General features: G+C 42.7%; 5 protein-coding genes and 1 long non-coding RNA gene across 12 annotated transcripts; 2 read left to right on the plus strand and 4 right to left on the minus strand.

Moving 5' to 3' along the window:
• Positions 1-60: 60 nt before the first annotated feature.
• LOC135430289 (uncharacterized) lies at positions 61-3,029 on the minus strand. 5 transcript variants are annotated; one of them, XM_064684899.1, is made up of 7 exons: positions 2,670-3,029; positions 2,345-2,589; positions 2,109-2,282; positions 1,979-2,051; positions 752-996; positions 522-695; positions 61-456 (listed from the first exon to the last, which is right to left on the minus strand). In XM_064684899.1, the coding sequence occupies exons 1-7, from the start codon at positions 2,886-2,888 to the stop codon at positions 234-236; spliced, it is 1,353 nt and encodes a 450-aa protein (XP_064540969.1). In that variant the 5' UTR covers positions 2,889-3,029; the 3' UTR covers positions 61-233. The 5 variants fall into 5 exon arrangements, 3 of the variants coding, with proteins under 3 accessions (XP_064540969.1, XP_064540970.1, XP_064540971.1); XM_064684900.1 differs by having other exon boundaries at positions 2,660-2,799; XR_010436586.1 differs by having other exon boundaries at positions 318-456; positions 522-684; positions 2,670-3,027.
• A 258-nt stretch (positions 3,030-3,287) lies between these two features.
• Positions 3,288-5,175, plus strand: LOC135430290 (uncharacterized). Its single transcript, XM_064684902.1, has 2 exons — positions 3,288-3,828; positions 3,882-5,175. The coding sequence occupies exons 1-2, from the start codon at positions 3,419-3,421 to the stop codon at positions 4,795-4,797; spliced, it is 1,326 nt and encodes a 441-aa protein (XP_064540972.1). The 5' UTR covers positions 3,288-3,418; the 3' UTR covers positions 4,798-5,175.
• Positions 5,176-5,210: 35 nt separating this feature from the next.
• On the minus strand, positions 5,211-6,417 carry Jwa. The gene has a single exon (XM_064684906.1). The coding sequence runs from the start codon at positions 6,058-6,060 to the stop codon at positions 5,434-5,436; it is 627 nt and encodes a 208-aa protein (XP_064540976.1). The 5' UTR covers positions 6,061-6,417; the 3' UTR covers positions 5,211-5,433.
• Positions 6,418-7,174: 757 nt separating this feature from the next.
• Faf2 (Fas-associated factor 2) lies at positions 7,175-9,140 on the minus strand. 2 transcript variants are annotated; one of them, XM_064684898.1, is made up of 4 exons: positions 8,959-9,140; positions 8,621-8,885; positions 7,487-8,554; positions 7,175-7,425 (listed from the first exon to the last, which is right to left on the minus strand). In XM_064684898.1, the coding sequence occupies exons 2-4, from the start codon at positions 8,741-8,743 to the stop codon at positions 7,225-7,227; spliced, it is 1,392 nt and encodes a 463-aa protein (XP_064540968.1). In that variant the 5' UTR covers positions 8,744-8,885; positions 8,959-9,140; the 3' UTR covers positions 7,175-7,224. The 2 variants fall into 2 exon arrangements, with proteins under 2 accessions (XP_064540968.1, XP_064540967.1); XM_064684897.1 differs by having other exon boundaries at positions 8,621-9,140.
• A 276-nt stretch (positions 9,141-9,416) lies between these two features.
• Positions 9,417-10,024, minus strand: LOC135430294 (uncharacterized). Its single transcript, XR_010436588.1, has 2 exons — positions 9,891-10,024; positions 9,417-9,827 (listed from the first exon to the last, which is right to left on the minus strand). It is a non-coding gene; the product is annotated as an uncharacterized LOC135430294 (long non-coding RNA).
• On the plus strand, positions 9,616-10,969 carry LOC135430292 (uncharacterized). 2 transcript variants are annotated; one of them, XM_064684904.1, is made up of 3 exons: positions 9,616-9,834; positions 9,893-10,005; positions 10,068-10,969. In XM_064684904.1, the coding sequence occupies exons 1-3, from the start codon at positions 9,616-9,618 to the stop codon at positions 10,864-10,866; spliced, it is 1,131 nt and encodes a 376-aa protein (XP_064540974.1). In that variant the 3' UTR covers positions 10,867-10,969. The 2 variants fall into 2 exon arrangements, with proteins under 2 accessions (XP_064540974.1, XP_064540975.1); XM_064684905.1 differs by lacking the exon at positions 9,616-9,834 and having other exon boundaries at positions 9,895-10,001.
• The last annotated feature ends 35 nt before the right edge of the window (positions 10,970-11,004 follow it).

Here is an 11,004-nt window from a genome sequence, read left to right on the forward strand (position 1 = left end):
TTATTTGAAGAAAATTCTTAACGCCCGCACATTTAAATGTAAATAAATAACCGCATGTGGAAGTTTGCTGATCACAATAAGATTTATTAAAAAGATTAGCTTAAGCTACCAAGTGCTCTGAAAATATTCTGTGCCCGCCAGCTCAGAGCTGTTCTTGGTTTTATCAAGCATCTATATATCTCGCTTATATGCATATTTAAAAACTAATTGGTTTTGAGTTGTATAACTTTTGGTCAGAGGGCCGGCACCGTGGTAAAATATATATTATCAATGAGCTTGAATCCTAGCTTTTCAAAAAATATTTGTGATATCTTATTGCCAAACGCAATTGTGGCTAAAACCTCAGCGCCCGTGGCGGCAATTTCTTGAGCCATAAAACGCACCAGCAAAGAAGCCAGTCCAAGACGTCTGTGAGGGGGCAGGACATGCAAATTGCTAAGGCCGCCTTGTGAGGATCTGTCAATGGAAACAATGAAAACAAATGTAGGTGAGTGAAAAAATGTATTTTTTAAAATGATTACCTCAAGCACCAAGCCAACAACTGACCGTCCCTGTCGAAGGCTCCTACGCTGACATAATTTCTAATACGATCGCTGATCAATGCTAGGGAATCACTTGAACGGTGGGGCCAATGTTCATCCACTTGAGATGCATGTTTGATGTCCAAGGGACCGAAACTGATATCTGCAATTAAGCTGAAAAGCGTGTAAGTAAATTATAAAATATCACAGCGAACAATATTTCAGCTTACCGGCAATCAAATGGTTGAAACGCCGATTGTGGTAAATAATAGACAAATGTTTCTAAATGCTCCAATTTCGTTAGTTTTAAACGCCTTTCCACACAATATTTGTCCACAATATTTTTCAAAAGATGTCTATAGCCGCAAAACCAATGTCTGCTGTTTAGTTTTAAGGAACCGAGCAGCGCTTGCAGTTCAGTCAACGATCCATTTAACGTATTAAAGAAAACATCTGCCTTGTCATTAGAACTGTGCTGTAAAAAATATATATTTATAATAATTAAGCATATAACGCGTATGGATTGAAAACTACTAACAATTAGCACAAAACTGCCGTGTTCCAGCCAACTGTCGTTTGTTGTATAAATTTTCACATTTTCTGCTTGATCCGGCCAGTAAATATAGTTATTAATTAAATCATAGCCCGTCAGATTTGTGCGATCGTTTTGATACAAATCTCTCAGCAGCGTCCAATAATCGCGAACTAATTCCAACATTTTACTAGTGATTTCTCTTTAAAAACATGTGATTAATTGCTCTAACGAAACGCTTGCTCCAGCGATTACGAACTGATTCTAGAATGGCAAAAATCGTTTTTAAAAACCACTTATGCAATTATTTACTATGTGCGGGATATATATTAAATAAGTTCCCTTTTTTCGAATTGTCGCAACAGTAACAGAAATCACAGCTCCACAATTGCGAGAGTCCAGTCCGCATACTCTCTCTCTCTCTCCGAGATAATTTTGAGAACATTTTGGTGCGGATCGTAGGAAAGGGAACCAATTATGAAAGTACATCTGCAATGCTATTAATATTCATCTGGCGACCACCGAGAGTGACCGTGACCCAGGGAAATTTGCTGGCGTCAATTTTATGAGTGATCATCGATTCATTCAAAGCTCTTTTTAAGAAACCGTGCCAAATGTGAAGAACTCTCAGCATATGACAATGGTTGCGATACAGTAAAAGTTCTCTGCGGCTCTAAGATTTCTATATGGAAGGTGCGTATTCACAGTTCAGTTGCTGTTATTTTATTGGTTTACTTTGCTGTTCTTTATCCTCTTTTGTGAAGGCAGTGAATGCAACTAAAACTTCCTAACCAGTCCAATAAACGTTATCAATTTTCTCAAATCCCAGTTTCTCGAACAATTTCCGCGATGGGGTGTTTTCTGTGACAACAGGTGCCAAGACCTCGTCGCCCATCTCAGAAATTTTCAGAGATAAAACGCGCACCATCAAACTGCCCAGGCCGAGGCGCTTATGGGATTCGAGGACTTGCAGCAGGCCCAGCGCACCAATTGGCAATCTGCAAAAGCCAAAAGTTTTATACAAGGTTTATTTAGTTAACTGACAGTTAGAATACCTTAAGCACCAGGCTACCAATTTGCCGTGGGCATCATAAGCACCAATTGAAACATTGTAGTCTATCAGACGTTTGACAAACTGAACAGAATCCTTGGAACCGTAGGGCCAGTTCTCATTTATGGTCGTAGCATCGGCAGTATTCAAGCTGCGCAACTGAATTCCAGCAGGCGGTCTAAAAGCATAGAAGCGTCAATGGATACTACAATGGATAATTTATGGCATTTAAAATCATACTCGGTTGAAAAGGTAGCAACAAGTTCTTTGCTGGCATTATACCAAGCTGTTTGCGTTGTTTGCAGCTGTCGGTTGGCACATTTTTTGATATAGGCATCGACTGCCGGCACAAGACGCTGTCCATAGTCATGCAGTAGATATTCCACAGCTCCAGATGGCAAACAGAGCAGCGCCTTGGTCAAGCGCTCTAGACTCTCGCTTAGGGTATTAAAAAACACCATTTTCCGCTGGGTTCCATTGCCAACCTAGAAAATAAAGCAAAAAATGAATTTCATGTGCAGTCGGATATATTTACTAGCATAATACTCTGCACACTTTTATGTACAATCATTAGAAACGTGCCGTCCCCTTTCCAGTCCCCGTTTAGTGATAAACACTGAATATCGAGATCGGGTTCTTTGCCTTTCCATTTGATGTAATTGCTTATTAACGAATATCCAGAAGATTCCGTTTTTTTCTTCGCATAGAGATTGAGTAAATTGATCCACTCACTGGGCGCTATCTCAATTAGAGAATCACAGTTAATATCAAATTGCTGCGACATGTCTACGAAGCCAAAGAACTGATCAACAATTGAGTTTAACAATAAATTTCAAGAATTTAACTGCTCGTTGAAATTTCGGAAGCGATTTTTAATAAAGTAAACAATCGCATTTAACAGTTACTAAGATTCAGCGTTGCCAACTGCCGAAGATCATAAATAGCTGAAGAAAACACCGCAGTAACGTCATTTCTGTTATTGTTTTACAGTACGTTACCTAGAATTAGCGTTGCCAACTGTCGAAGATCATAAATAGCTGAAATATCGAGCAGAAAAAATTGCTCTAAATAGCAAAATTCATTAGGAACTAGCTTGAAAAATGGTTGAAATTTTCTCGTTCTATTAATTCATATTTTCAAACACTGTATCTTCAGGTCATCAACTAAAGATAATGCCGTTCGATTGTTACCCAAATCTGCGTGAAGACTGGCAACATTAATTTCGATTTTTGAGCAGCTGATTAAATATCGATAATTCATATCGAAGTCAGATGGAGTAACGTTTTCTGCGCGCAGAATTCAATTCTGGTTGAAATGGACATCAAAGAGCTGCAATGGCTGCAGCAAGTTGTACCCTTAGCTTACAAAGCATTGGATGCACTAGCAAAATGGCCAACAAGGCGCCTATCGCCTTCACCCTTGCCAGAGCAACGAAAGGAAACCATGTCGCCGCCGAGCAAAAGGCGGCGAACTATGGCAACAGCCCGCGCTGAGCGCAGCAGCAATCGCAGAATTTGGGTAAAACAGGAAAATCTGAGTCGCGATATTGATGGCCTGTTTGCCACCACGTTTCACGCTGCACACAACCAGGACGAGTTTCGACTTCGCACAGGCATGACTCCTCAAGTGTTCGATATGCTCTTCAGTTTGGTGGGCGAGCAATTGAACAAGAACTCCATACGCAGGCCCATACCACCGGAGTGCAGGCTCTTCCTAACGCTGGTGTGAGTATAATAATTATTGAATTTCTTAGGTTTCAAGCATATTCTCTTTGCAGCTATTTATCCAATGCAGAGCGTGTGCTGGATTTGTCCAAGGCATTCAAAATGGGCAGCTCCACAGTGCGTTGCATTGTGCAAGAAACAAGCGAAGTGCTGTGGAACACGCTGGCACCAGCCTTTCTACCCCAACCAAGTGTAGAGGATTGGAGTAACATTGTTGCAGGCTATCAGGAGACATGGCAAGTGCCACATTGTCTGGGCGCCGTCGATGCCAAGCTGCTGGACATCTCCTACAAGAGCGAAAATGATATTATACTGTTGGCCAGCTGCGATACAAATCTAAACTTTACGTGCTTTGACATTGCCACAGTGACCGATGCTGTCAACAATCAGCTCCATTGGCATCAGGATTTTGGCGCGCAGTTACTGACCCAACAATTGGGCGACCTGTTGCCTGCAGAGCCATTGCCTGAGGGGGAACAAAAAACCAACTTTATATACACCTTCATAGCAGGCAATACGTTTCCCATGCTCGAGCATCTGGTTACTCCTTATGAAGCGCAGCAATTGGACGAGGATCAGCTGCATTTCAATCAGCATTTGTTGCGCGCTCTAGCTGGTAGCATTGATAAGGCTTTCAGTGTTCTAATGTCACGTTGGCGTGTCCTTTCCCTGCCCCTGCGTCAGAGTCCAAGCAATGCCGAGAAGATCATTCGAGCTGCTGTTGTGCTGCACAACTTTGTAAAGCTACACGATGAAACCTACTGTCCAGCCAGTTTTCTGGAGGAGGTGCCAATATGCCCACCCAAGCACAAGGTGCCTAATGAATGGCTTTGCAGCCTGCAACAGCCGCCAGTCAAATGTAATGCAACAATTCAATTGCGCGAAAGCATGAAGAAGATTGTAGGCTGCAAGCTGGAATCCAAAATAGTTGAAGCGCTCGTTGACTGTGTTGAATGGACAGACCAGTAGAGGATACAACAGCTAACAATTTAATTTGACGGATTGGTGTTTTTACATATGGACATTAACTGAATAAGTTCCATCAAAGCATCAGTACCCAAATCTTTGCCAGCGCGTAGTTTATGTCTCTCCGTATGCGCGTCTCTGGTTGTATATATGTAAATGACGTCGAAGCGTGACTTGCGTGTTTCCCAAATGACGATACGGATCTTACATTGTTTGTTTGTATTGTATTTCACCGCTTTTGTCGTTGATGCGATTTATCCCTGATTCGGGTTCCAAGTTTATTGGCAAATTTAGAAGCAGTATTTTAGCCAAAAGCTTTTTGAAAGCTTAATTAGGAACTATGCAGTTTAATGCCTATATTAAAAATTATCTATAATCTTATCTACAAACGTGACTCACTGAATTCAAACTTGGTCTTTATCGACGTACTTGAAGGGACAACTTTATTGACATTTATTATAGCAAGAAATACATTGATAATAGAAAATCATATTTAATTTTATAAAAAAGAATCAAATAATACATATGGATACAGTGATTTAAAGCATCAGCATGCATAACTTTTAAAGGGGAGACGTTCCTTAACATGGCCAACAATCAGCATTAGCTCCAGCTGCAACTTCTAGCTGCTGCTGTCCTTTAATTCATTACTCCGTCGGCGCGAACGTTCAATGCATCCAAAAATGCGCCCATGGGCGTAGATGGTCCAAAGCTTTCGATGGTATTTGCCAGCTTGTTCTTGATGTTGCGCAGCCGCAGTGAGGCATGGATAAAGGTCACCGAGATGGGCAGCAGCAGGGTAAAAGCGGTCAACAACACGGCGCTAATCATATGCAAAAACAAATAGCCGGCCAGCAAGGCACCCGCCAGGATGTACCACTTTTGCTGAGCATTCTGTTGGGCCAGGATCTGATTGCCGCCAGTGAGGCGACTGGCGATGAAATTCGTTTTCGATTTACTGCTGAAGAACTGCCAAATGATGGCAATGATCAGGGCCTGTACTATCAAGCCGCTTATGATTTTCGTCGGATAGAAGGCAATCATGATCACATAGATGGCCAGAAAGACGAGAAAATAATTGGTTTGATAGTACAGCAAATTCTTGACCACACGATTGCCCCACTTGTCAAAGTCCTTCAGATTGGGCAGCTGAAAGCGCGCCGAGCCCAGCACAAAGTCATCCAGAGTACGCAGCGGTGGCAGCTGCAAATTGCCCGAGAGCGCTGCGGCCGCATCGCCAACTGAAGAGGTTGTTGGTGCCGACATCGTTTTGGAGTATTTATTGTTGTTCCGTTTGTGGGGCGGCTCTTGGGCGAGTTTCTGGTAGTTCACTTGACTTATTCCACGCTTTATTTGCTGCACCTCCTCTAGGTCAAACAGCTGAGACGCCAGCTGCCTTAACTTAGGCCGCAAGCCAAAACTACTCGATTCTCGGCCTGCTTTGGGCAGGAGATGTGCGCGCTCGTCGTTATTATGCCAAACGTAATCTTCCTCGGAATCACTATAATTGTCCAGCGTAAATCTTGGTAATTTCACAACACTTCACGCGTAATTTGAGTGTGTGGCTCTTTAGCAAGTACAACAAATATCTTTAACAAGTTGACTCATGAGATTTGCTTACGTGAGTCACCCTGTGTTGAATATTGCCTGCATGTCAGCATATCGATGCTTTGCAAACCAAATTCGGATCGATTCTGGTATCGATTCTCAACTTGATGTGAAACTGATTTTTATTTAGAAACTTGCCACTAATTCAAGTTATTTTGATAAAAAAGAAACACTAAATTGATGAATTATTTAGCATTTTGTTATTTTTCTTTTTAAGTTCGCTTACTACTGCTATTTTTTTCAGAATCTTCGTAAACTTTTGCTCGTTTACGAAATTGTAAGTTTATTAAAATTAGAATTATTATTAATCAAATTGCATCAACTTGTTCTTCAACCATCTATAAATTGCTTATCATTTTCACAGTATTGCATAATTTGTAAATCAATAAAGTTCTACCAAAACTAGTTTAGACACTTTGTATTTTGTCATGATGTCTTCATTTCTATTTAATTTGTAAAATTAAATTATTCAAACGTAAGTACATCTAAAGCAACATTGTTGTAAGAAAAACCTAATGAAAAAAAAAATGGAAATTGTTTCGAAAAGAAATTTAGGGGGTAATTGGTGTTTGGGGTACCGTTAGACGAAAGTCAACATAAACATTGTTAAACAATTATGTTTATATTCGTGATTAAATTAGGAATATGTGTAATGTGTTTAACCTCCTACCCTCCCAATTTTGTGGGACGTGAGGACTACGACTACTCCAAACTTGGTTCAAGTTTTTTGGTAATGCGTTTTTAGCTGGTAACACAATGATTTTAGTTATCGTTCTTTTGCTTGTTTTTGTTTTTTTTTAGTTTTTTGGTGGTAGAGGTTGGTTACGCTTCCAGGTCATTGACGAAGAGCACCTCACGATTCTTTAGGCCGACCTCCTTAAGTGTCTTGTTGACGATATCATTTACGGCGCACTCAGCGGCGTCTATGGCCGCCTTGGAATAAAGTACACGCTTGGGGAAATTCGTTGTTATTTCGAATTCGTCCGGCGATGCGGGATGGCAGAAAAGGAAATGATAAACGTCCTGAAAATAATTAAATTACTTATAAGATTTAGTGTTGATTAGAGTAGAATTCTGCATTTACCAAAATGGAATCTGTTTGCTGGAAGCGTCGTTCCAGACGCGTGCCGCTGGGCAGCTTAAATACAACGGCGATGGCATCAATTGCATCGGCTGCTGGCTCTGGGGGCACCAGATTGGCCAGCTCGATCTTTTGCCTGGCAATCTCTTCTTTGCGCAACTCGACATCGCGACGGGCACGTTCCTCGGCCTCCAGTACTTGGCGAGCGGCATCACGTTCCCGTTGGCGCTGACGCTCCTTCTCCTCGTCAGCCAGCAGACTCTGCTCGTAGGCTTCATCCTGCTGGCGACGCAGCGTCTGTGTGAAGTTGCGCTCCAAGCGATCGGCGCGCGCCTGACTTAGCCACACTTCGTTGACAGCTATCACCGCCTGCAGACGGCGCTGCAGTTCCTCGGGTGTGCAATCACCCTCGAACCGGCCCACAACCATCATACGATTGGCTCGCAGGCTAATCATCACCATCAGCGGATAGGTGCGCACCGTAATGGTTTGCATGACACGATAACCCTCCGGCGTGGACACGTCACAGCCCCAAAGCAGCGTATGGGTATTAATATAGTCGATGATTGAGCGTGAGGATAACGTATCGCGGCAAAAGGACTCCACATCCGGATTCTGAGTTGGATCCTTATGCAGATAGACAAGCAAAAAGCGTAACTCCTGCTTGGCATCGTTCAGTGCCTGGGCATATGTGCCCTGATAGAATACCGGATGCTCTGGGTAACGTTCATAATACTCTCGTATGAACTTCATCACATCGGCCAGCGGATCCGTAATAATGCGCGGCTCATTGCCGCCGCCAATGTTAATAAATGCACGGACAATGCCCGACAGAGTCGAGTAAAAGTATTGGAACACAAAATTGATCACGTAGCCGAGCATGCCCGTAAAGCTGCGTGGCATTGGCCCAATGCTGGGCACCCGGCTAACCATTCGGCCGCCGGGCATATTCGCTGAGAAGACCTGTTGCAGGAAACGATCATTGATGACAGCCGGTGCGCGCACATCTGTCGAGGCTGTTAGCATGGTGGGCCGACCCTCGCGTATGTTCATTTGCTCCTGAAAGGCCACCTGCACCGACAAAGGTCACAAATAATGTTAATTAATTGCATTTGAAGCGAATCGGGTGCCAAGTACCTCGAGATCCCATTGATGACGTATGAGCACGTCACGACAAACGTTCATGTCCTCAATGCCAGTTAAGTCCTGAAATTGCAGAACTTTGTCCGTTTGTTCATTTGTCAGACCCTCCGCCTCCATTTTGCAGCAGGTGTTGTTGTCGTCGTTTTAGTTGTAGTTGTACTTGTAGTTGTTGTTGGTTTATTAGTGTTTGCGTCTTTTCTGCGTGTCTATTGCTGCTTTGTGGCGCGGTTGTGATTTCTGTTCTGGCCTTTGTCCGCTGCTGTTGGCAAAACGGATACGCAATTTTTATAATTTATAGTGGCAAATTTATTATTTGCACGGCCAAGACTCACTAAATAAACTGAACGAACGGAACCCCTAATTGTCGTTCATCTAACATATGTTTTTTGGCATCCAATAACTTAGCATTTTGCTCGCTGTTATTAACAGCGAGCCATTATTTGTGTTCCCCTAAAAACACGATCGTAACTCGAATTTTCAATATAAAATATAGAGATAATTACTTTGAGTTAAATTTTTAACGAAAATGTAATTAAAAGTTTTATAGCAATATGTTTATTATGTTGTCTGAATGAAAATTCGGCAGATAAGTCACCAATTTGAAATAAGCAGCTGCTAACTGGCTGTTATAATTGCAGCTAAAAACAACTGTTATTTAACATAATCGATTTATTAATGTAGCTTGAATTCGCAAATGGTGACATAAGCAAATTGTTTATAAACCTGTTTGGCATCCGTTATAATATTCTAAGCGACATTGTTTTTATATAATCATATTGAATTTGCACAATTTTTACACTAAAATGTCATTTCGATAGACCGATAATAACTACTTGTATTTACAGCGTATCATCTCTACGTTTTTGTTCTGTTTACATAATTGTTGACTTGACAGCAAATGTTAAAGTTGTTGAGTACTCACAGCTGTCGCTGTTAGTGTTGTGTTCTTTTGTTTACTTTGATTTTGTTTACCTTGTTTTCCGCGTAAAATGAATGCACGCGCTCACAAAGCATTTATGCTGAATTTTTTTCTGGACGAGGGTCTGGGCCCCCAATTGGCCGAGGCAGTACGGCTAGTTACGTCTGAGAGTACATTAAATGTCCTGAGTACAGCCACTGGGGGCGAAGATAAACATATACGCTCCATGCCACGATATCAGGATGATCAGTTCAAGGAACAATTCCGCATGCAGCGCAGCAGCTTTGAGGTGAATAAAAGTAAACATAATAGCCACTTATTGCTACATATAACATTTCCTCTTACAGAAGCTGCTCCAGGTCGTTGGCAAAGCTATAGCCGGTGCGGAACATCATCAGCCAATTGCGCGCGTCTCACTCCCTGAGAAATTATTGTACACATTAACACTTCTAAGTGGCAAGTATGCTTGGTCGTTAATTTGCAAAGAAAACGAGCCTATATTTATTTTGCTTGCACCCGCAGAAAATCATTCCGCGAGGTGGGCGACAGTTTTGCCATATCCAAAAGTTCGGGCCACGAAATCTTTAAATGGGTTACCGCCGCCTTTGCTGCGCTAATGCCGCGCTATGTGAAGTGGCCGGCGGACAATGCGTGCGGTGGCAGCGGCATTAGCCAACTACCAGGTGTTGTGGGCGTCATCGACGAGTGTCGCATTCCCCTGAAGCTGCCTGTGCGCGAGGAAGATGGACATCTGCAGTACGCGTCGCTGGCCCTGCAAGCGGTGTGTGACGAACGCAGTCGCTTTCTGGATGTGCACATCGATGTGCCCGACAATCAGTGTGTGTTGCTGAAGAGTGAGCTCTTCGAGCGACTTATTGACATGGAGGAGCCGCTGATGCCGCCGCACAAGCATCTGGTGGGCGAAATGATGTATCCACTGTTGCTCAATCTGATGACACCCTATGCGGACAACAATGGGGAATTGACACCATGTCACACACGCTACAATCGGGCTGTGCATTTGTGGAATGCGCCCGCGGAACGCGCCTTTGCGGCATTGATGTCACGTTTTAGACGCCTGCAATCGCTAGATGTAGGCACATTGGAAGTGGGCAGCATTGTTGTCTCCGCCACCTGCATGCTGCATAATTTTATATTGGATTGTGGTGAACCCATTGAAGATGCTACCTTGGACTTTGAGATGCTGCCAGATAATCAGAACAGCATCGTGTTCGAGGAGCACGGTCTGGTCAATTGGGATCACACATCAGCGGCGGAAAAGAAACGCGATGGCCTTGTAGCTGGCTTTATACATACGTAGCATATAGGCATTTATCTAATGATTAATATTTAATCAAACTAGTTTGCATTTTTTTGAAAAATGTGAAATCTGGCAACTATTAAATTTAGATTATCAGTTCAAAGCCGCCAATTTTTTACACGCAGTCGCAAATGAATT

Source organism: Drosophila montana, unplaced genomic scaffold, assembly GCF_035044405.1.
Source record: "Drosophila montana isolate Dmon_TW-CO22-7 unplaced genomic scaffold, ASM3504440v1 contig_2_1, whole genome shotgun sequence".
NCBI classification, from domain to species: Eukaryota; Metazoa; Arthropoda; class Insecta; order Diptera; family Drosophilidae; genus Drosophila; species Drosophila montana.